At 35.3% G+C, this 22265-nt stretch overlaps 1 protein-coding gene across 1 annotated transcript; it reads left to right on the forward strand.

Annotated features, from left to right (window-relative positions):
• Nucleotides 1-1129: 1129 nt before the first annotated feature.
• Nucleotides 1130-7299, forward strand: LOC132285010 (stress-response A/B barrel domain-containing protein HS1). Its single transcript, XM_059787203.1, has 2 exons — nucleotides 1130-1331; nucleotides 6967-7299. The coding sequence occupies exons 1-2, from the start codon at nucleotides 1192-1194 to the stop codon at nucleotides 7154-7156; spliced, it is 330 nt and encodes a 109-aa protein (XP_059643186.1). The 5' UTR covers nucleotides 1130-1191; the 3' UTR covers nucleotides 7157-7299.
• The last annotated feature ends 14966 nt before the right edge of the window (nucleotides 7300-22265 follow it).

The raw sequence follows: 22265 nt of genomic DNA on the forward strand, positions 1-22265 counted from the left end.
ATACCTCCCATAAAGATCCCGGGCCAAAACTCCAAAGTTCACCTTTTCGCTATATTTACGAAAATGCCACTGGGCATCCCCAGTGCACACCGAGCATCCTTCTAAGCATCTTGTGTGCACGCTGAGCATCCTATGCACGTTGACAACCCACTGAGCATCCTCATGGCTATCTAACCAAAGCCAAAGTACTCCCAAGACATGGCATGGCCTTGAAATGCCCATGTTTTCCCTTGGACAATCGTAACAGTCACCATGTATATATATAATGCTATAGTTGTAACCGCTAATGATAGAATTAACACATTCATAATATAGGTAATAATGTATAATAAAATATACTAATAAAATGAGTAATTAAATATAATAAACCACAATAAATAATAGTTTTTATTAAAATATCCTTAACATGTGTATATCTATAAACATGGTTCTCATGACGAGAGAAGTATATTTTATACTAGAAGAGACAAATATATATATATATATATATATATATAAAGCAAATCATAAAACAGATCTCATAAATAGATCTCATCAAAAAGTTAATATATATAAATGAAAGCAAATCTTTAAATTTATTTATTTATTTTTTAAACCACAAATCTTTCATTGTTGACTTGGTGGATTCTTGATATGGGCCTGCGGTGGAGAGGTGGCCTTAATTATAAACTGATTTTCAGGTGAACCATCACATGGAGCATGTGCTTCAATACGCAATACGAAATGCAGGAGCATAATATAATAACAATTAGCAATTAATTAAATTAAATATAAAAATATAAAAGTTTAAATACAATAAAGTAAATCACAGTTTCTAAAGTAAAGTGTAAATCAAATTTTAAGAAAAATAAACATAAATATCACCTGGATATTATTAATATAAATATAATTTATAATTTTATTAAACAAAACTTTTAAAATATTAATTAATTTATAAGTTCTTTAATAAGAAGTGACACAATTTATAAGAGTGAGCAATGTGAATATTCTAATATTATGTATATCATTACTTTTTCGTCTTTTGTTATTATATATGAGAAATGTTATTAAATAAAAATTATTTTTAAATTATAGACGCGTGACACGTCTACCAGGATCCACTAACTTTACCTACCACTAGTGTGATTGGAGATATAAAAGGGACTATGAGGGCAGAAGAACCCAAGGAAGGAGGAGGAGAAAAAGTTTGTTATGGAGGAGTCGAAGGGAGTTGTGAAGCACGTATTGCTGGCCAGGTTCAAAGATGGCGTCCCACCTGACCAGATTGACCAACTCATCAAGGGCTATGCCAATCTTGTCTCCCTCATCGAACCCATGAAAGCTTTCAATTGGTACCCCATCTCTCTCTCTGAAAGTCTTAATTGTTGATTGTCTGACTAGGGTATCATGTTGATCAGTTTTATAAAGCAAATGCCTTTTCAGGAAGGAATTGAGTTCTGTTTCTGGGTTGATTGTTCTATTATTACTATTTTTTTTTTTCCTTTTAGTTGTTTTTTTTTTCTTTTTTTTTTTTAAGGAATGGATCCAAGATGTTCTTGGTTTTGTGCATCTGATACTAGATAATGTTGATTATTCAAAGGAACTATTTGGATACTAAATGGAATGCATAATTTTACCATCTCATATAATGTTCATTACTAGATATAGTGAACTTATTGCTAATTGTCAACTGCTGTTTGAACTACATATCTTTTGCAAATCTTCAATATTTAATGTTGCCTGCAGACAGTCATTTTGTGTATATGATGATTTTGTTGCTGGAAATCATTGGATAACAAGATGTCAAATAGCTGCATAAAATGTTTTTGGGACTCCTAATTTACCCATTTATTGAGTGAAAAAAAGTGGGCTTTGCTCTCCATTTCAACAATGTAGAAAGCTTTGTAGGGGGGACTATAGTAATTTAGCTTGTGTGCTTCTCCACAATTTTTTTTGCTTTTTATTTTTCCCTTTTTTGGTTAGGTAAACAACTCATACATACTCATATCTACACAATTTTGCCCCAGCTGGGGCTCAGACCCCTCAACTCCCCTTAAAAGAGGGGAGGTTATACCGCGTGGGCCAATGGCCCGTGGTTTCTCCCCAAATTTCTTGATATTTAAGAACGATAAAGTTAATGGAATAATTAATTTCAAGAACTCAGCATGCCCTTTTGCAGAAATTTAAAGTAACATAATTTGAAGTTGTCAAAACGTTATGGGTTGACTGCCCCTCCCTAAGCCATGGACACTACCTTACAAGCAGAAAGAAGCTCTGCCTATGAAAATTTTCTATTTGTCAAACCTTCTCTCAATTCTGAATATGCTTGGAAACACTCCCTGATTAGATAATACTCGAATTATCTTGACTTTTAGTTCGTTTTATGTCTCTGAGGGCATATAAGTAAATACATCGCATCACCAACAAGCTTGGTTTGTGGAGCATTTGGTGCAAAATGGATGTAAGTTTTGCTTCTCTTAATTGCGGGTAGAGGATTTTCTCTTGAAGGGAAGGGAGAAAAACTATAAGATTATAGGCAAAATTAATAAAATATATTCTTACTAATATCTTTTAGATCCAAACTTCCCTAAATTGTTGAATTTACAGTTGTATTTTTGTGCGTCATATGAAATTCACACTTCTTGAACTCAAGATATTTTCATTTTTTACTTTCAATTGTAATTTATGAAAAAATAATAGATTTTATTGATTTTTGCCAAAGTTCTCAGATTACTGAGCAAAAAGAAGATCTCGGATTTCTTTTGTGAATTTTTATAATTTTTGGACAAACCTTTAGAAGGTAGCTGTACATTTTCTTTGGATTTGTCTTTACATTTAATTGCGCTGCTACCCAATTATATTGAATTCTAAATAAGTAGGCTCCCAATAAACAGTTACAAGGTCCATATATTCCTTAAGTTATAAAAAGCAAACATAAGCTAAGTCAGTATTTAGATAACCTGGATGCTAATATACTGGTCACTCGTGAGATTAAACTTCTACTGCTTACTCCCAAAGCTAAGAGTGAAGATAAGCTGACAGCTTAACAATTTATAAGCAAGAGGTCAATCCAATGGTTAGACACTTAACATGGAAAAGTAAACATAGAGTAAATTACTTTTTATCAAAGTCAAATCATGGTTAAGAGTCAAGGGTGGCGATTAAAGCCCAAACCCATTAAACCGTCCAAACCCGCCCGCTAAAATTAAATCATTTAGGCACCCAAATTTAAGTGAGTGGATAACAATGGGTAAAAAGTGGGTGCCCATACAATTCAATGGTCAATGATTGGGTTAAGAGTGAGTACCCATCTTAACTCACTCAAACAAAACGCTCCTTTCTTTCTCCTCTGTTCTCTTCCATCTCCTCCAATTTTTCACTTTTTTTTTTCTCTCTCCTCCCCTTTTTTTTTCTCCCTCCTCCGTTTCTCTCTCTTCCCTGCTTTTTTTCTTTTGTGTTTTTATTCCTTAACGATCTCTCACCTCGCTGCTTTTTTTTTTTTTTTTCTCCCTTTGATAACTCTCTCTCTCCCTCTCTCTCTCTCTTCACTCTTCCTTCAAATTATGTTTTATTGTATAAAATAAATGACCAACAATTAATTAAAACTTTGGCTCAAAACTCCTTTTTTAAAATATATGTAATTAATATTGTTGAGTAAGTTGTACAATGACTTTTCCCAAAATAAATTAAAAAAAAATAATTGTAACTCTTGAAATCAAAAAATTAATTATTATTGTTGATTAAGTTGTATAGTGACTTTTCCCAAAGGAAAAAAATTTGTAATGCTTGCAATCAAAAAATTAATGTAAGAACAAATTATTAATTTTTTTTTTTTTTATAGCCATGGATGGTAAGAAAGTAAAAGATTTGCAAAAGTTAAAAAAAGGATTGGAATGGGTTAACTCGTTTTGACCCACCCATTTGAGCCCTTACCCATTTATGACCCACTATTGGTGGGTTGAGAATGAGTTACTTGGTGTGGTCAATACCAAAGTTACAAAAAGTGTGTAGTGTGGTCAAGTTTAAATATAGAGATTGTTACTACTACTTCTAACTATAAATATAGTTAGGGTGAGTAGGGATCATCTCAAGGGAAATGGAGTGTATTTAGCTTGAAAATTAATGTCGGATTAGTAGGTCAAGTGATCAAAGATGTTTTGATTGGTTAATTAACTACAATGTAAACTAAATGGATGCAAAGTAAAGTAAAGCAATTGAGGTAAAATGAGATGTAGAGAGTATAAGGGAGGGGTCTTGGGACTTAGAGTTCACCAGTAAGCCTCACCTTTCTAGACATTCAATGTTTGATGGATTAGGGGGATTAAATAGTGCAATAAAAGTGTGTGCCATTAATTGAATCAACAAGCATGGATGACCAATTAAGCATACATTGTCTAACTAAACTAGTGAATAGCACAATATAGCAAATCAAGCCATTATTCTTTCCCTTGAGTCCACAATTAATGTACATCATCAAATTAGAGAAATATATTACTTGCATTCATAAGTATGGAATATCAAACAACAAGCATGGATTGTCCGCCTATCTAAGAAAATGAGGCAACTACACTACAACTAAGCTAGAGACATGAAAATTAAACTAATTAAACTAGAGATGTGGCACAATCCATCAAGAAATAAGTATGAGCCATCAAATAAACCACAAGAGTATTCTATTTAAGCACCATGTCTTGATCATCACTAGATTCATAATATCAACACACATAGACATGCATCAATGTCACAAAATCTAGAAATAAACATATGAACATTTATCCTAGCATACATAGACATATGGATAGAATTAAATGATCAATTGGAAGTATTAAACTACACAAATCATTGTAGAACAAAGATTCATATATAAAAGATGTCAAAACAATAATTACAACACAAATCCCCTTTAATTACAAACATCAAAGTTTAGGAGGCATGCTTAGGGCTATCTCTAGCCCTAAGAGAATGGTTTAGCCACTCATTGATGTAGTCATCGAACCCTCAAGGGTTATTTCCATGGTAGAAATGATCTTCTTCCTTTTGATAGAAACCCTAGATGAGTGGAAGAACTCTCCCAAATGGTGTGTATCTCTCCCTCTAATCTCTGGACTTCTCCAACCTCTCTCTTGTATATGGTTCCCTTTTAAAGTATATCATGTAAAAAATGGCCAAAATCCTTATATAGGTAGCTCAAATGTCACACCCAATGGTCAGACCTCGTGCACTAGGACCTCTAAATGATTGCACCACGAGTACACCTTTTAATTGGCTGGAACTCTGTTTTTCTCGCACTTGAGGAGGTTCGATCGATCACAAGAGTGGTTCGATCGATCGAACTATGGCGGTGCCTTTTTGGAATAACGACAAAGCTAAAATATTTTTGGGATATTTTGGGAAAAGGACAAAAGTGGTAGGTGGTGATAAGATAAAAAATGTTGGATCGATCGAAGAGGGAAATTTCTTGAGGATAAGGACAAAAAGCTCGATCCATCATGGCATGGTTGGAACGATCACTGTGTGATTGATCGGAGCTTGGTTCGATCGATTGAAGAATGCTGTTTTTTCACCACTTTGCTTCCACTTTACTTCTTTCTTTCATTAAGCTTGAGATTACATCTTCTATGCTCTAATTCAGCTGAATTGACTTATTTTGGAGATAAGTGCCTGAAAAGGGAAATAACATGAAATTAGACTAAAACAGGAAAATAAGATAGAATAAGGTCCTAAAACGTTCAAGCTTAAGGGGTTTAAATGCGCACTTTTCAGCGTTTATCACACCCTCAAACTTAAATATTGCTAGTTCCTAGCAATGAATTACGAAGTAAAGAAAGAAATGAACAACTAAATAACTATAAACTAGAAAGCAATAAATGGATAACGCCACTTTTGTAGGGAACACGATTGCATTTAGCACATGCAACAAGCCTTTTAAACCCCTAAGTTACCCCTAGTGGACGAGTGAAGTCTCGTGAGGGTTTCCAGAAATGATATCCACAAACATTAAGCTCATTCTCACTAAAACGGGAAAAAAAGATAGAATAAGGTCCTAGAACGTTGAACAGCTTAAGGGGTTTAAATGCGCACTTTTTAGCGCTTATCATTATTAACCCATTTATACCCAACCCATTCCAAACTTGCCCAAACTCACCCAATTGTCACTCCTAGTTAAAGACTGGATTTTGGTTGAACTTCAAAGGATTACAAAGTTGCAACTTAGCTACCCCTCTCCACAAGGCAAAAAGAATCCAACTGAGATTTTTCGACATGGGGGAGGGGGGATTAGGGTCACTGCGTGCGACCTCCTCCCTTCACCTTAAGCATATTTGCTCTTTTTTTTTTTTACCAAGTTTCTTAAGGTAATTTTCTGGAATTTACTTTGTGGCACAATACTTCAATAATATTGGTATCAAATCCCCCTTTAAAAAAACGAAGGTGGTTAGGCCAGGAGATTTATTAATAAGTTCTTATCTGCCAAACCATCTCTCGTACCAGCATCTTCATTAATTTCCTGAAGAGAACAGTTCACCAACTCATGATGTTCTGAAGGGTTGATGTCCCTTGCATGAAGACGCAGCATTGCCTTTTTTTAATCAGTTATTATGATAGTTGTCTGTTATATTAGGAGTGCCGACATTATTTTGTTATAACCTGGTTGGTCCACATTTATTGAATGAACAAAATTTGACACTTTCGGAATCAAAATATCTTTCCCCAACATCTTCCGCAAAGTAAAGAAACCAATATATATGTATCTTCTCTAACAATGCTTTAAAAAGTTACATTAAACCATATGGCCTGCGTGCCCTGCATAAAAAACACAATCTTTAGCGTCACTTGTAACAGTTTTATTGCAGCATATATATGTTGAATGGAGGACAAGTCTGTATAAACTCTTTTATGAGGTTATGGTTGAATTAAATAGTGTAGAATGACTGATATTCCTATCACCAATTGCAGAATATAGAAATTTCAATTTATTGTTCGTTACAGGGGCATGGATGTGAGCATTGAGAACCTGCATCAAGGCTTCACTCATGTGTTTGAATCAACCTTTGAAAGCACGGAAGGCGTAGCGGAGTATATTTCCCATCCAGCTCATGTCGAATTTGCCGATCTGTTCCTCTCTAATTTGGATAAAGTCCTCGTAGTTGACTATAAACCCACTACAGTCCCTATTTGAATAAAAAAGGGTGATGCTATTTATGTATTGTATCTCAGAATTTATTTTCCCTTAGCAGAAGTATGTTGTGTGTATGGCACATTTGAATCTGCTTTATGGAATGTTTTCTTTTGGACAAGAATTGCAAACTTATCCGTTCTGTATGCCCTGGAATTATGATTGTTTTTCTTACTCATGATGTGACCTTGTGGCATTCTTTCATTAGATGAAGCCATTGGTTTTTCCATGATAGCGGGACTGCCTAATGTTACGCCCTGCGATCACTTCAAGGGTGTTTGAACGTGTCTAAGGCTGCACGTGAGCAGTCACTTGAACGTGTCTTAGGCTGCACCTAAGCTTGGAAAAGGAGAAGTCTGACACTTGTTACCTTCACCTTCAAACCTCAGGGCGTGATTTTTTTTTTTTTAAAAAAAATAAATAAATAAATACTGTTCTTTTGCCCTTTATGCAAAAATGATTTGCATAGAAGGTAAAGACAAATAGGTCGACCAAAACTAACATATGGATGATGAAGTCATAAGAAATGATTTTAAAAAATTAAATCTAAGTAGGAGAGCATTTAATTAAAGAAAGAATTTCTTTCTTGATGGTAGAATAATTTAATTGCGCTTTTTTCCAAGTTCTTGAAGTGAACCGAACAAGCTCCTCAGATCTTGTTTCTGGATTCTTTTGTTTAAGAATTATTCCATATCTAATGTTGGATGCATTTGTTTCAACAATTTTGAACCATGAAGAATTTGCCAGAGCCAAGCAAGGTATTTGTTTACCTCGAAGTTTAATCTTCTGGACTGCTTTGGTATGTTCTAAAGTCCATGGAGAAGGTGATTTTCTTAACCTTGTATATAAAATTGCTGTATCCTGTACAAGATTCTTGTAATGGTTACGAATATAATTATCCTACCAGAAACTTAAAAGCATTAACAATATAAGTTTAAGCCAACATATGGCTTTGATACCAAATGACCAAGGATCGATGTTAAAACCAGATATGAAACACAAAGATAATAATAACAGTAAACAGATATATTAACGGAGATAATAACTTTGAAACACTTACAGAAACTTTCTTCTTTATTGAATTTCAAAATAAAGTACTCTTAGAAATATTACAAGAGAGAGAGAAATGAAAACTGAAAGATACATTGAGGAGACATATGGTCCTCTGTTTATACATAAAATTGGACTTGAAAATTAAAATTTGAAGTCTGCATAATGGATGGATGGCGTGTGCTTAGAATAATGCAGTCGGTTGGCCCACCACTACGTTCTGTCTTCTTGTCGGATAGCAATGATCAACTTCTGATAAGAAATAGTACTGTAGAATCAAAGACTTTTGAGAAAAGAACTTTGGCTTCTTCTGTCGGCAGGATAGAAACGAATCTCTATGGTTTTAGAGGTTTCATCTTTTCTACCAAATGAACTGTAAGAGAATCCCAATATTTTCAGCAAAGGGGTCCTCATCGTGGATAAGATCAGCATCTGGATCTTGAGCCTCACTAGCGAGATAGGAAAATTGGTTACCTTCTTGACTGGATACCGAAACCATGGATATGTCATCACTGACCCGGGAAGTAGAGGAACCAAATGTATTATGTGACGACCCTGGTTTTTAGGCCAGCGTGTCCTGTGATGAACCGTAAGGATGATCCGATAACGGATCCGAATGCGGAAGCAAAAACAGAAAACAAGACTCTAAGAAGTCAAAGTGACTTTCAATGAGGTCGTAGAACTCAACAAGAACTGATGCGGAAGCAAAAGATCGAAAATATGACAAATAAGCCCCCAGGGGCAAAATAGTTATTTCTGAAAACTGTAGATTCGGGTGCCACCGAGCACACCGCTGGAAGGATAACAAAAAACTAATTAAGATGGACTCAAGAATCGCATGATTCAGAGTCCGAACGAAGGAGAAACAACATGACTAAGAAAAACGAGCACTTAAAGCAAAAAGGGTAAAATGGTAATTATTCAGGAAGAACCGGGTGCAACTGAGCACACCGTTGGAAAGACAGCGAAAAATTAGTCAAGTTCAAAAAAAATTCACTTGAATCGGAGTCCGGACGAAGGAGAAAAGCCCAAAAGAAGAATTGATGTCACGGTGGCTCGACGAGGGGCCATGGCGCACACGGCGCCCATGCGTGAACCCACCGGCGTGCATGTCGGCGCCCAAAGACATGGCTGGTGGCAACCCTTGGCTGCTGCTACATTTTTTTTGATCTGCCCAGAACTGAGGCTTGAAACGGAGGTCAAGACGAGTTTTTCTGGAAAAACACGAAGAAGAAACTCCCCCTAAAATCGAGTTTTCTACCCGACAGCAAGGACGAAATCGAAAAAAACTCACTGTGAAATCCCCAAAATGCCCCTAGATCAGAATTGAACAAGAGGGTCATAAAGCTGCTAAATGAAAACTGGAAGCTGAAACTTTGCGATCGATTTCCAGCACCAAGACGACCTTTTCTGGAAAACACGAAAAAGAAACCCCCCCTAAAATCACGTTTTCTAAGCGACCATGTCGAAAGAAGAAAATAAAACTGAGGTGAAAGGTCCATAATGCCCCTAGATCAGAATATGCAAAAAAAATGCGAAATGAATTCACAAGAGGTTCAAAACACAAACGATGAGGTTTTGTCCGGAAACGACTATGCACGCAAACGTAACTTACCTATTTAGACGCGCTACAATGGTCCATGGCTTAAAAATATAGCCGATGCAAAATCCGACCCCCCAACGGGCAAAAAGGCAAAAATGGACTTGGAATGGAAAACATGGAATCCAAAAATGCAAAACGGGATCAAATGACTGTTTGGCCCTTGGCCACACTTTATACAAGATTAATAAGACCCTATGAAAGAATGAAAATGGAATTCCCACACCCGATGCAACCATGGTGAAGCAATGACTTGCGATTTTTCAAGGTTTTCATAATATTTCATGAAGTTAAAAAGTTGTATAAAATACAATACACATGTCATTGGCCTCCGGCCTCATCTCATACATATCAAATACATTGAAAGGAGTGTACTTAAGTACACATTACATACATGGAATCAAATATACATAGTTTTGACATATAAGTCTACAAAATGACATTTCATGCTAACATTTGCATGAAATGGAAACTTGAAAGCTACACGACATCCAAGGAATGCTAGGCTTCACGAACCAAGTCTTCGTACCTGAAATATGCCCCAGTATCATAGGGGTGAGTAACATAAAGCTACTCGTAGGAGATAAGCATGCATCGACCTAGCATTTTACAAATTTATCACCTTAAGGTGAAACATGTTAAAGGGGCTCATGCCACCTAACGTCTATGTCCAAGTGAGACTCGGGGAGCATCCTAAGCTACCTTAGAGTCTAAACAACAAGAATCATGATATACATACGTGTATGAAACGAATCATGGTTGGGATAATCCAAAGAACACGACAAGAAGAATGATTGAGTATAGATTAATATGAATTGCATTTTCAATACAATTGAACTAGGTCTAGAGTAATCCATACAACATGACAAAAGCATATTTGAATACAAGTTAACAAGAATCACATTATCCATGCAATTCAACAACAAAAGAGCATGTTATACAATGCAACAAGGTTTAAGTTCTCAAAACCATCAACTTAGAATCTAAAGCACAAAATCACAGTAGTGGTTTATGCCACCTAATGTCTATGTTATAAATGAATCAATAGGATCAATCCTAAGCTTTATTAGAACGTTAAAACACGATTTTTAATATCGATGCAATTTAACCAACATTGGAACTTCCAATACAACGCATAAAGCATAATTTCGCAAAGTTAACATCCTGTAACTTAAAATGGAACGACAAATAAGAAACAACAAGTTACAACATCATCTAGTTATCAACTTGAAAATGAAATGCGAAATTAAACAAAGTGGATACTCGGACGTCACGCCGGATCAGACCGACAACATAGTTACTTTAGGGTTACTAGCCCATGGGTAACCTCCCTATGTGCGCACTAGACCATATAGAGGGACTATCATCCGTACTAGAACCACGTCCTAGCCATAGTCAAACAACGACATCCCCAAGTTTCCAAAATCAACAAGTTGTGCAACAACGCATATATCAACAGGAATATGCAAGATAATCAACTATCTACTAAGCACAACCAAATTTGGAAACCTATACAATACATGCTCTAAATCCACAACTAATATGATATGATGAATGTCGAATCTTCAGTGTACGATTCGTTATACGCTATGCATGAAAGATGTTAAATACGAAGTGTGCAAATCATTACACAAGGCAACAATATATTCAATAAGGAAAACATATTATCACGAATACAAACATAGCAACTATGTTATCCAATGTTCAAAACATAACCAAATGAATATACAACAAGTCTAAGTCCATGATTTGAATATAGAAACCACTTCTAAAACACAACTAGATCATGGAGTAAATTGAAAGAATTTAAATAGATAAACACAATTAAATTCTCTAGATTCCGATTCAATTCCAAATAACCTCAATTTAATACATGTTAAAGGACATGGTATGGTCATCACCTATATCCATTCTAAAACTCAATTAGGTTGTTGGAACAACAAAGTAGAACTTTAATTAAATCATGCTAATTTAATTACCAAGGTTCTAAAACAACTTCTAATAGTCCCAAATTAATATATACTAGTAAACAAGTCATGGCCAATACAAATATCAAGTTAAAACCTTAATTAAGCTAATGGGGCCACAAAATAGATTTTAATTAATTCTTTTAATTAAAATCTCTAGATTTTTAAACTTAACCAAATACTCTCAATTTAACATATCTTAGAGAATATGCCAAGGACTAATGTAATATTACATTACAAGTTTATTTCATTCAATTTCAGACCATGCGACTTAACCTTTCACTAAAGTTAAATATAAATTAAAAGTTGCAATTCTCATACAATTAATCTCAATTTAATATATGTGAACAACTATACCTAAGCTTAATTTTCTAGCATGCCACAATACAATCCCAAGTGGTATATCACCATGAGGATTAAATCTTAAACATGGAATTTAATTAAATAAAAGGTTTCAAAACCTAACCGAATATTCTAAATCAAATATATGTGAAGTTATATAGTATGTAAATCAAGAATATCAAGTCGGAATTTAAATAGAGTGAATAGTGCACTCGGGGCAAATTAATTAATCGAATTAATTAATAATTACTAATTTTCAAAACACCTCCAATTACTTTCAAATTCAACTATGTTGGAGAGCATGCTAAGGCCTAATTTAATATGCTAACACATATTGATTTTAAGCTAGTTAAGACCATATGAATTAATCTTTCACCTAAGATAAATATTAAATAAAATCTTTAATACTTATTCAAATGTTTCAATTTTAATACACGACAATGAGCATATGAAGGGGCAATATAAAATCATGCTATATGTTTAAACCAAGTCATGAACAACCGGGAAAATTAGATCCCGTACAAGAAAAATAAATAATAAAATCTCTAGATTTTTATATTTAATCATGCAAACAAGTAGTATAAGCGTCACAAGCATGCTATATAACAAGAATTTAAACCTAAAACATCTCCTACCTCAATTTGAGATGAAAATCTGAAATGCCATCAAAATGGAACGGCTCCAAATCCGACGAAACTACTAGGTTTTGTCAGGGACAACGCTGTGAACATAACCCCCATGAAAACCCCATCAAAATCATAACTTGACCTCAAAACCAAACTCAAGAAATGGTCAAAACTAAATTCTAATAAGGGGAAAAGGTAGAGCACGGCGAGGGGAACAACAAACGTTAAGGTCGAAGACTTTCCATCAAGGAAAAGTGAATCAAAAAAGGAGAGAGAAGATGGCAGCACCCCTTGGGCTGCCATGGGAGCTCCAGGTCGTGCATGAAGAGGGGAGAAGATGAAAAATGAAATATCTCACCCCCCTTTTATAGAAATCTCAAAAAGTGCCCCGAACGGGCCCCGCCGGGTCCGAAAAAGTAAAATTTGAGTAGACGCGCTCAAATGGAAAAACTTTGTGAATGAAAAAGATTCAAAATGATAAAATATGAACAATGAAAAAAACGGAGTAAAAAATTGAGTCCCGAGCAGAAAGTTATGCCCAAAACAAGTTTGGCGAAAATCGGGGCCAAAAACCTTGAAACTGGAAAACATCGACCAAGAGGAAATTCCAAGAGTACACAACTCGACGAAATGTGAAAATGAATCCCGTACGAGGATCTAGGCTCAAAATAAGACATTTTGCAATAACTTTTATTAATTGCACAATGGCCTCTCCAAAAAGTGAAAACTGTATTTATGGCCCAGAATGAAAATATCTTCCAAAAATATTTTCTTAAAAACCCCTGAAATAAAATATCTTCAAAAGATATTTAAGAAAAATGCCCCAAGAAAAGAAAATAATTTCAAAGAACTTTGCATCCATGCCCCCTATGGACACCGGGAGCAACCAGAGTACTTTCTTGCAAAAGTAAAGATACGTATTTCATGAAAACCACTCAAGATGAAGGCACGTGAAGTCAAAAACCAACTCCGAGCAGGAGAAGTGAGGTTGTGCCAACAATGTGACAAATGGGGAAAAGACAGAATAGGGAAAAAGACGAAATAGGGAAAAGGACGAACGACGCATAGTGTCCGAAAAGTGAAAATGCAGAAATGACTCGGTCCTCAAAGGAAGTTGTCAATCCATAGAAAAGAGTCTCAAGAACCAATTTCAAGCACTTGAGATGACACTAAGCGACACGATATAGAGCTCAGAAAAGAAAATTAAACGAAAAAAAAATTTATTCGTAAAATTTCAGGAAAAAGGAAAGGAAGGCAAATGACCGGGTCGTTACATATTAACAAATTTGTCCTTCATAAAATCCATGCATTGTATCATTAAATTTGTTTCAGTAATTAATGGCTGCTATTTTCTGATCATATCTTTAACCAATTCAAAAGGGTTAAAGATATCAGTGGCATCTGGAAACTGAGTCAATGTCAATTTTGGAATGGCATCATGATACTCCACTGTTTTCTGTTTGATGAGGGTCAGGAGAGCTGCAACAGGTTCCTGGGACATGCCGGCCCACCATCTGTAATAAGAAATCCTTTGCAGGATTGGCAGCTTGTCAGGATTATAGCTGTATTGGAAATCCCATTTCTAAATCTAAGGGATTCCAAATTCTGTAAAAAATAATAGGGTGGATTTCCCGATAGGAATATTATCCTGTCCTCTAAACTGAGGATGAAACTGCTGCCATGGAAGGAATAATTGCCTTACTTCTTCTAGTAAATATCAAAATCTGGTCCAAATATGGCCCACCAAGGAATAACCCAATTTGGGAATTCAACCGTAATAGATTGAGGGCAGTTCTGGAAAAACCAAGAATGTTTGTGTTTGGGATTTTGATAAAAGAACGAATATGTCCAGGCTGAGATATAATCCCAGTAATTGTAACTGTACCCAAATGCCAGCTTTCGAGATAAATTGGGATTTAATCCCCAATCAGAAGGCCTCATAACCTTCTTAAAGATAGTTTTAATACAAGTAAGAGGCTATCTTTGGAATTAGGAAATTGCTTCGTGTGGGTAAATTCCACAGAGGAAGTTTCAGTAAGCATGGCTTCATAGACATATCTATGGCGACCATCTGGTGCTGCATATTGTTGTGTTTGGAAATATCTGGATTTTACTTCCCAAGGATCTGGCATTCATTGTTCATCTTGAGAATCCAGAACCAATACGGTTTGACTATACCTTGAATTAGGTATCCATGGAGTTTCTGTTGTAAGAACCTAACAGATGAGTACTAGGGCCTTTCTTAAACAAAACACCAACAGAATAGTAACTTACTGTTCATTACATAATAATATAATGATTATTCTATACAGATCTTAAGCATTAACAATATTTAACAGTCATGTTAAACCCATCTTCCAGTATGGAAGTACATGATTCATAGGATTCTGAATTTATCAAGAATTCAGAGTTAATTGAATTTACAGATGTTCAGAATAAATTGAACAAGTGGACTATTCCTCCAGTAAATGCGAGCAGCATTTACAAAATCAGGATCCTCAATCTCGCTGATCTATAGGCAGTGAGCAGACGATGCAATTGAGTAATCAGGACACAATAATTAAGTTATTGTCGCCACGAGATCTTCAGAGATACACGAAAAAGTATAAGTATATCCATATAGGTATAATCCAGATTGCTTTTAAACCTTTAACCTTACTTGGTATGGATGCTTGTATTCAAGCTACACTTAGGGATACTAGGTGTTTGGATTTTCACCCTTCGTTGATGGGTGCACTGGAAACTAGTCTATGTCATGGACCGGTTTATTTTGATGTATATCCCAGTCTTAATTTATCCTTATTGGATAAAAATATATATGAAGCAGCTAGTCTTCGTGTACAGACTCATGGATATAATTTCTTACCTGGATCCGAAGTGGTAAGTGTAATTTATCGCATCTATTATAAGGTACTTAATACCTATTGTCCAAAAGCCATACGCAAAGACTCTAAAGGAGTAACAGCGATATGGGATACAAATATGTTCACTTCGAATATTGCTACAAAAAGGATGATTCCTTGGAGTGAAATAACATTCCCTAAGCATTGGACAATTCCTAACGCAGTTCCTACAAAACCTATCCTCAATAGGAATTTGGACTGTGTTATCCAGGATCATGATGGTGATGTTCTTCTTAATTTTAGAAGATCTTTAGATCTACCCAGATCTACATCATCCAGAGGAATTAATCATCCTTATAAAGTCTCATATCCTCATTCTCGCAACTCAGTTTCAGACTATCGGATTTCTAAGGACAAAGATGAATTAATAGAGGCAGATCGACTTAAGCTAAAGGGCATCCAGCAATCTCAGAATGAAATTCCATGAGGCGTCTATGAACCAGCACCAAAAGGTGTATCACCTCGAGAATTTTGAATAGAGTTCAGTCCCATGCCATCAGAATTGGGTATTGGCAAGCAGGCTGAAAACCCGAATGAAGAAAGAGAAAAATATTAGTTTTAATGGATTTTACACCAGATAGAAAAGACATTAATGCTGAATTCCAACAGGAGCAGTATCAAGAGTTTAGGACTTGGTACTTCAATGAGTTTAATAAAGAGCAATTGCAACTTTTTAAAACTCAATTTTATGAGTATCTTTAAGATAAAGAGATGGTTATACCTTTTGTTTCTTAGTTTTGTCTTACTCATCATTCCATTATGAATTTAAACATTTTGGATGATTTTCTGAAAACATGGACAACCAAAGGGGATAAAGTTATCCACTCAGTCCATCCTCCCACTGAAACTCTACTTTTGAAAAAATCAGATGAGGATACTGGTGACAAAATAGAAACCAAGGCTTATAGCCAATCATCTTATATTGACAAAGCCAATGCTGTTGTCAAAGAAGATATTTATAAAGTATACAGACAAAATAATTATACAAATGTCTGTATGCAAACTATAGGGTCCTAGTTAGGGAGAATTGAAACAGGTATGTATACAGTATTAAACATTCTTAATACCAAATACCTCACTGTAAAACCTCTCCTAGAGGTAACTTTATCTAAGGCACTTATTCAACCTGCAATTGAGGTAGTTGACTCATCCCAAGAAGAATGAGGAATTCCTTACCCTTCGTACTCAAAAAATTCAGGGACTCAAAATTAATACTCTGTCCCATGATGAATCTAAAATTGTCTCTGAAACTGATGAGCTTCCTCATATTGAGGATTTTCAGGCTGCTTTCTCCACCATGTTGAATTCAACAGAATTGTCTATGATAAAAATATCCACTCAAATACAGCCCCTACTCCGAGTAGATACTACTATCCTAGACTAACCCCTCAAGATATCTTGTATGAAGAAGATTATTTTCATACACAGAAGTCTTTTCATGGTAAAACCATTTATGAGTGGAACATAGATGGTAAATCTGATTATCAGATCTATGAGGTTATACATCAAATGTTGATGTATAGTCAAGTCTACAAACTCAATCAAAACACTGACCCAACCATTGCTAAGTTTGTTGTTGCTGGTTTTACAGGAATCCTTAAAGGATGGTGGGATAATGTTCTCACAGAGGTTTAGAAAAATGAGATATTTTCAGCAGTCAAAATTGTCAAGGATGAAAATACTCAACAAGAAGGGCCCACTCCTGATGCAGTGTATACCCTTATCACTACTATTGTTCAGCATTTTGTTGGTCCCGAAGGTGCTAACAGTGAACGAAGTAGAGAGTTGTTACAGAATCTAAGATGTCCATCTTTAACTCATTTTCGGTGGTATAAAGATGTATTCTTAGCTAAATTTTTGCAGCTCAATGATGCTAATCATGAGCATTGGAAAGCATAATTCATTGATAGTCTTCTTACCTTCTTTGCAGAAAGAATAAGGAAGAAGTTGAGAGATATGAATAATGGTATCTCTATCCCTTACATAAACTATACCTATGGTGGATTGGTAAACATTGTAATCCAAGAAGGTTTAGCTCTCTGTAATGATCTGAAGTTACAGTCCCAGTTAAAAGCACAACGATTATGTGACGGCCCAAGTTTTTCAACCCGGTGCGTCAGTGATGAACCGAAAGTTAATCCGATAACGGATCCGAAATGCGGAAGCAAATGATAAACCAAGGTCTTAAGAGATAGGGATCACTCCTAAGACACTAATGTGACCTTTCATGAGATCACGGGACTTAAAGAGAGCAAAAGCGGAAACAAAGGTCAAAAAGGATAAAATTCGTTATCAAAGGGGCAAAATGGTCAATTCACAATTAAAGAGAGAAACTTGACTCCAAGCAAGTCAAACATGGTGAATATAACCTAATCTAATAATTTCAAGACATTCCAAGAGGTTTTAAGAACATTGGCCAAGAATCCCACAAATTGCCCTTTCCCGGTTGAAGTGAAAACTGACACTACTTCACTAAAACATGAATAACATTCACTTTGTTTGGAATCAGAGAATGGCATAGGAACCATTGGAAATCTGATTCAAAATCCTTGAGTTTAGGCTCAAGAATCACCCCATTTGGATAAGGAACGAAGGAGTTATGGCCTTTCGAAGTTGGACCATCAGTGCTGAATTGAAATTTGGAAGTGCTGGTGCACAGGGGCTATTTCGGTCGACCAACTTAGAGTTTTAGTCAACCGAAACTCACAGAATGCTTTCTAAAAACATGGTTTTTACTGTACATTTGGTCTCAAAAACGGATCGGTCGACCGAGATGGTGTTTTGGTTGACCGAAACTCCTTGAAATGCTATTAAAAGCTCCTCCAAACATGTGAAATTGCAATGGAACCTATGGGATTCATTCTACCCACATGCATGGATCAAAAATTGATTCATTTTAAGGAAGATTGAACATATGAACATGTCAATTACAAGAATTTCATGTGGCAAACCTCCAAGATGGTTAAAATACATTTTTGAAGAAAAGTTTGATACCAAAGGAGCATAGATACAAAAGTAAACATACTTGGCCATTGGCCTCTTTACATACATGCTTATAATGTCAAAAACAAATATTTAAGTATCATTACACATTAAGAAAGTTACATAAGCTTCTAAAATACCATACATCCATGGTATGCAAAAATAGAATATCCAAAAGTAAAGCATGCTAAACACTTGCATGTCAATATACAAAAATGTTCCAAATTACTTATTAGTCTCTAAGGATGATGAGCATCCAAGAACATAGTCTCCTTACCTGAAAAACAACCCAAACCACTAGGATGAGTAATCAAGTTACTCGTAGGAAGAAGCATATGCGTATACCCTAAAGTTTCAATATCATTGCAAGATCAATATAGACGAATACAAGGGAGCATTCCACTTAATGTTTATGTTCAAGGTGTTCTAAGGGATCATCTTAAGCTAACTTAAATGAATCTAGCAACACAATATGAAAATGGATGTACTTAACAACATCAAATCGCATGAAACTAAAATTACAAGTTACAACTTAAACATTGATTGTCAACTTGGAATTGAATGCGAAATCAAAAAAGTGGAATCCTTGGACATCTAAGCTCGGAATTCTACCGAGACCTCAATGGTTGTTCCGGTCACTAACCCGCTGGGAAGACCACCCTAGTGCGCACTTTCTCAACTGGGGAGAACTCATACCTTCTGCACTAGAGCCAAACTCTAGCCATGTCACTTATAACCATGTCTCAAGAGAATCCAAAATACATCAAGTTCAAAACTTATACATAATATTAAGGCATATATACCACCTTCCATGCACAAGCATTTTGAAACCACACAAACCATGTCTTAGGGTTCCAAGTCTCGAATGACATAATAAATGACAAGTCTTTAATATGATATAATGTGCAAAGTAATACCACTAACTTATCAACTTCAATTATGCCTCAACAACAAGCTTTATATACTAAATCTTAACATTTTAGCAATAAGCTTCCAAAATAATCACAATTACCAATAGTAATCTACTAGAATGTAGGATTAATATCACAATAGTATAGTAATTCAAATCAATGAGAGTTCTATATGACATCAATAATCCTACTCAAGATACATACACGATATACATGCTTAATCAATAAAATCCTAAGTCAATCATAAGGATTTCCTATAGTATGCAATACTACAATTCTAAAAGCATGTATACAATATATATTAAACCCCAAAGGATTTTAAAACACTTAAAATATAAACATACTACCACCCCTACCTCAATAGAGAATTAAATCTCTATAGTCCAAGCTACCAAGCTCAAAATGGAAAACAAGTTTAGGGTTAATGAAGAAGAGAGTGAGAGGAAATTTTTCTCTCCCAAGGTTTATCGTCTAAGGTGAATGGAAGGAAGCCAAAATGAACCAAGAAGCTCTACACCAAGCTTTCCTTTAATGGTGGATTGGTTAGGGTTTTGAAGAACAAGTGTAAATAAAGGGGATGAAGGTAAAAATGGTGAGTGGAGGGTTTAGAAATCCTCCACTCACTATGTGCTCTTACACTACCTCTCACACACACACAATGCAAGACTAAATCATGATCCTACACTTGTCACAAATCCAATGCTCCTTCCTAGGCTCAATCTTAAGCCTACACTTGTCAACCATCTAAGCCAACAAGTGCACCTATCCTAGGCCAACAAGTGGGTGAATCTCCAACCTCCAAATGTCAAGAGGTTATGTTTCCAAGTCTCCTCACCCAAATGCCAACAAGTGGCTCCATGAGAGTATGACACTTGTCACACTTTCCAAAAATTACAAAATGGTCCTTTTTCAAAATATCTTGCAAATTAAATTGCAAAAAGGTTCCTAAGACAAAAAATAATTATTTTACATAATTACAGTAAAACCATAAAAATAAGGAATAATTACAATAAAGTATGCATCCATGCCCTTTACAAAAATGAAAACAATTAGCATGCTTTTCTACAAAAGTAAAAATACAAACATCATGAAAATCAAATATCATGGATGCATGCAAAACTGGAATCAAATTCGAGCACAAGAAGTGAGGTTATGTAAGGAAAAATGATAAACGGGAAAAAGACGAAATAGGGAATAGACGAAAAAAGAAAATCACCGAAAAAGGAAAGGGAGGAAAATGACCGGATCATTACAGATTTACTGGTAGAAAAGAAGTAGGCAAATCTTGTGACCAATTTGCCTATCAGACTCCTTTATCTTATCCTAATAGTAGGAAAAGACATAAAGCTAAGAAGCCTTATAAAAGGAAGTACTCTAAAAGAAAGAGTTATCAGAAGAAAATTGATGATTCCAAACAGTACACTAAGCCTAAAAGGAAATATATTCCCAAAGCAAAGGGTAAAGAAAAACCCAAAACAGAGGCTAAGTGTTTCAAATGTGGACGTATTGGCCATTATGCCAATAAATGCAGAACTAAGGAGAAACTTAGCAGTCTTCAAATGAATGAAGGGCTAAAACTCCAATTAAGTAAATTGTTGCTTAATACTAGTTCTTCTGAAATTGGTTCATCTGATTCCGAGGACATAGTAACAGAATTACAGTCTCCTTCTTCCTCCGAAGCAGAAAATAGTAATCCAGAATGTTCCTACAATCCTTCACTTGATTATTATAAAGCTATTGTTGAGATGAATGGGCTTAGTTTAAATGTCCTAATTGCCCATCAACAATCTTTATTGGATCTTATAGATCAAGTTCAAGATCCTCAAATCAAAATGAAGATCTTTAAAATAGGTTATGCCATTGCACAACCTAAAGAGGATAATGATAATCTAGATTTTCTAAGATCTGAGGATCATTATAGCATGAAAGAAGTTCTAAACAGACTAGAACATCAAAGCTTAAACCTCTCGTCCTGCAAATCTTCTAGATTTACGAATGGAGATTAACAATTTAAAAGCTGAACTCCGCCAAATGAAAATTCATCAAAACAGTATGGATTTGGAAATCAAGCTTTTAAAGGACAAGGTTAATCATGCTAATGAATCTTCATCTTCCCAGATTGAAGTACCCAAACCTGAAAATAAGGATTATCTTAATCTTTTAAATCAAGTTACTTATCAAAAATGGTACATCTCCATTAATTTGGTAATCAATTGATCGGTTGGTCAATTAACATCAACCTTCGCAATAGCACGAATTATTGTAAAATAGGGCTATTGGTCGGGTAAGTCGAACCACTGGGACTGCGCTAGTCTAAGGCAACCTAAGTGTTTAGAGTCATTCTTAGGATGATAAAGGGGTGTTCATAGAGGTTTTGTTTGTTGTCACTTAAATTAGGAATTCAAAGTGCATAAAACACTAATTTGCAAGGAATTTAGGATGAAAAGATTAAGAAGAGGAGACTTGGGAAGTGAATCCGCCTCCATCCCTATACATATGCTAGATTAGACCTAAATTGGGGGAAAAGCAACATATGATGGTCAAGACTTACATAGCAACACATGGTTGCCATATAAGTAATCAAGATGTACATTAGGTCTCAAACAAGTATAATCCATCAAAAGATAAACATGCTTAGACTACCTAACTAAGGTGTAGCTTATACACATTTACTTAAATGAGAGACTATCAAGTTCTTGACAAAATGATAAAGCACATGGAGTTAGAGATT

This window comes from Cornus florida, unplaced genomic scaffold (assembly GCF_030987335.1).
Source record: "Cornus florida cultivar Cherokee Brave unplaced genomic scaffold, ASM3098733v1 CherokeeBrave_3.0.0_Hap2_Chr01, whole genome shotgun sequence".
NCBI classification, from domain to species: domain Eukaryota; kingdom Viridiplantae; phylum Streptophyta; class Magnoliopsida; order Cornales; family Cornaceae; genus Cornus; species Cornus florida.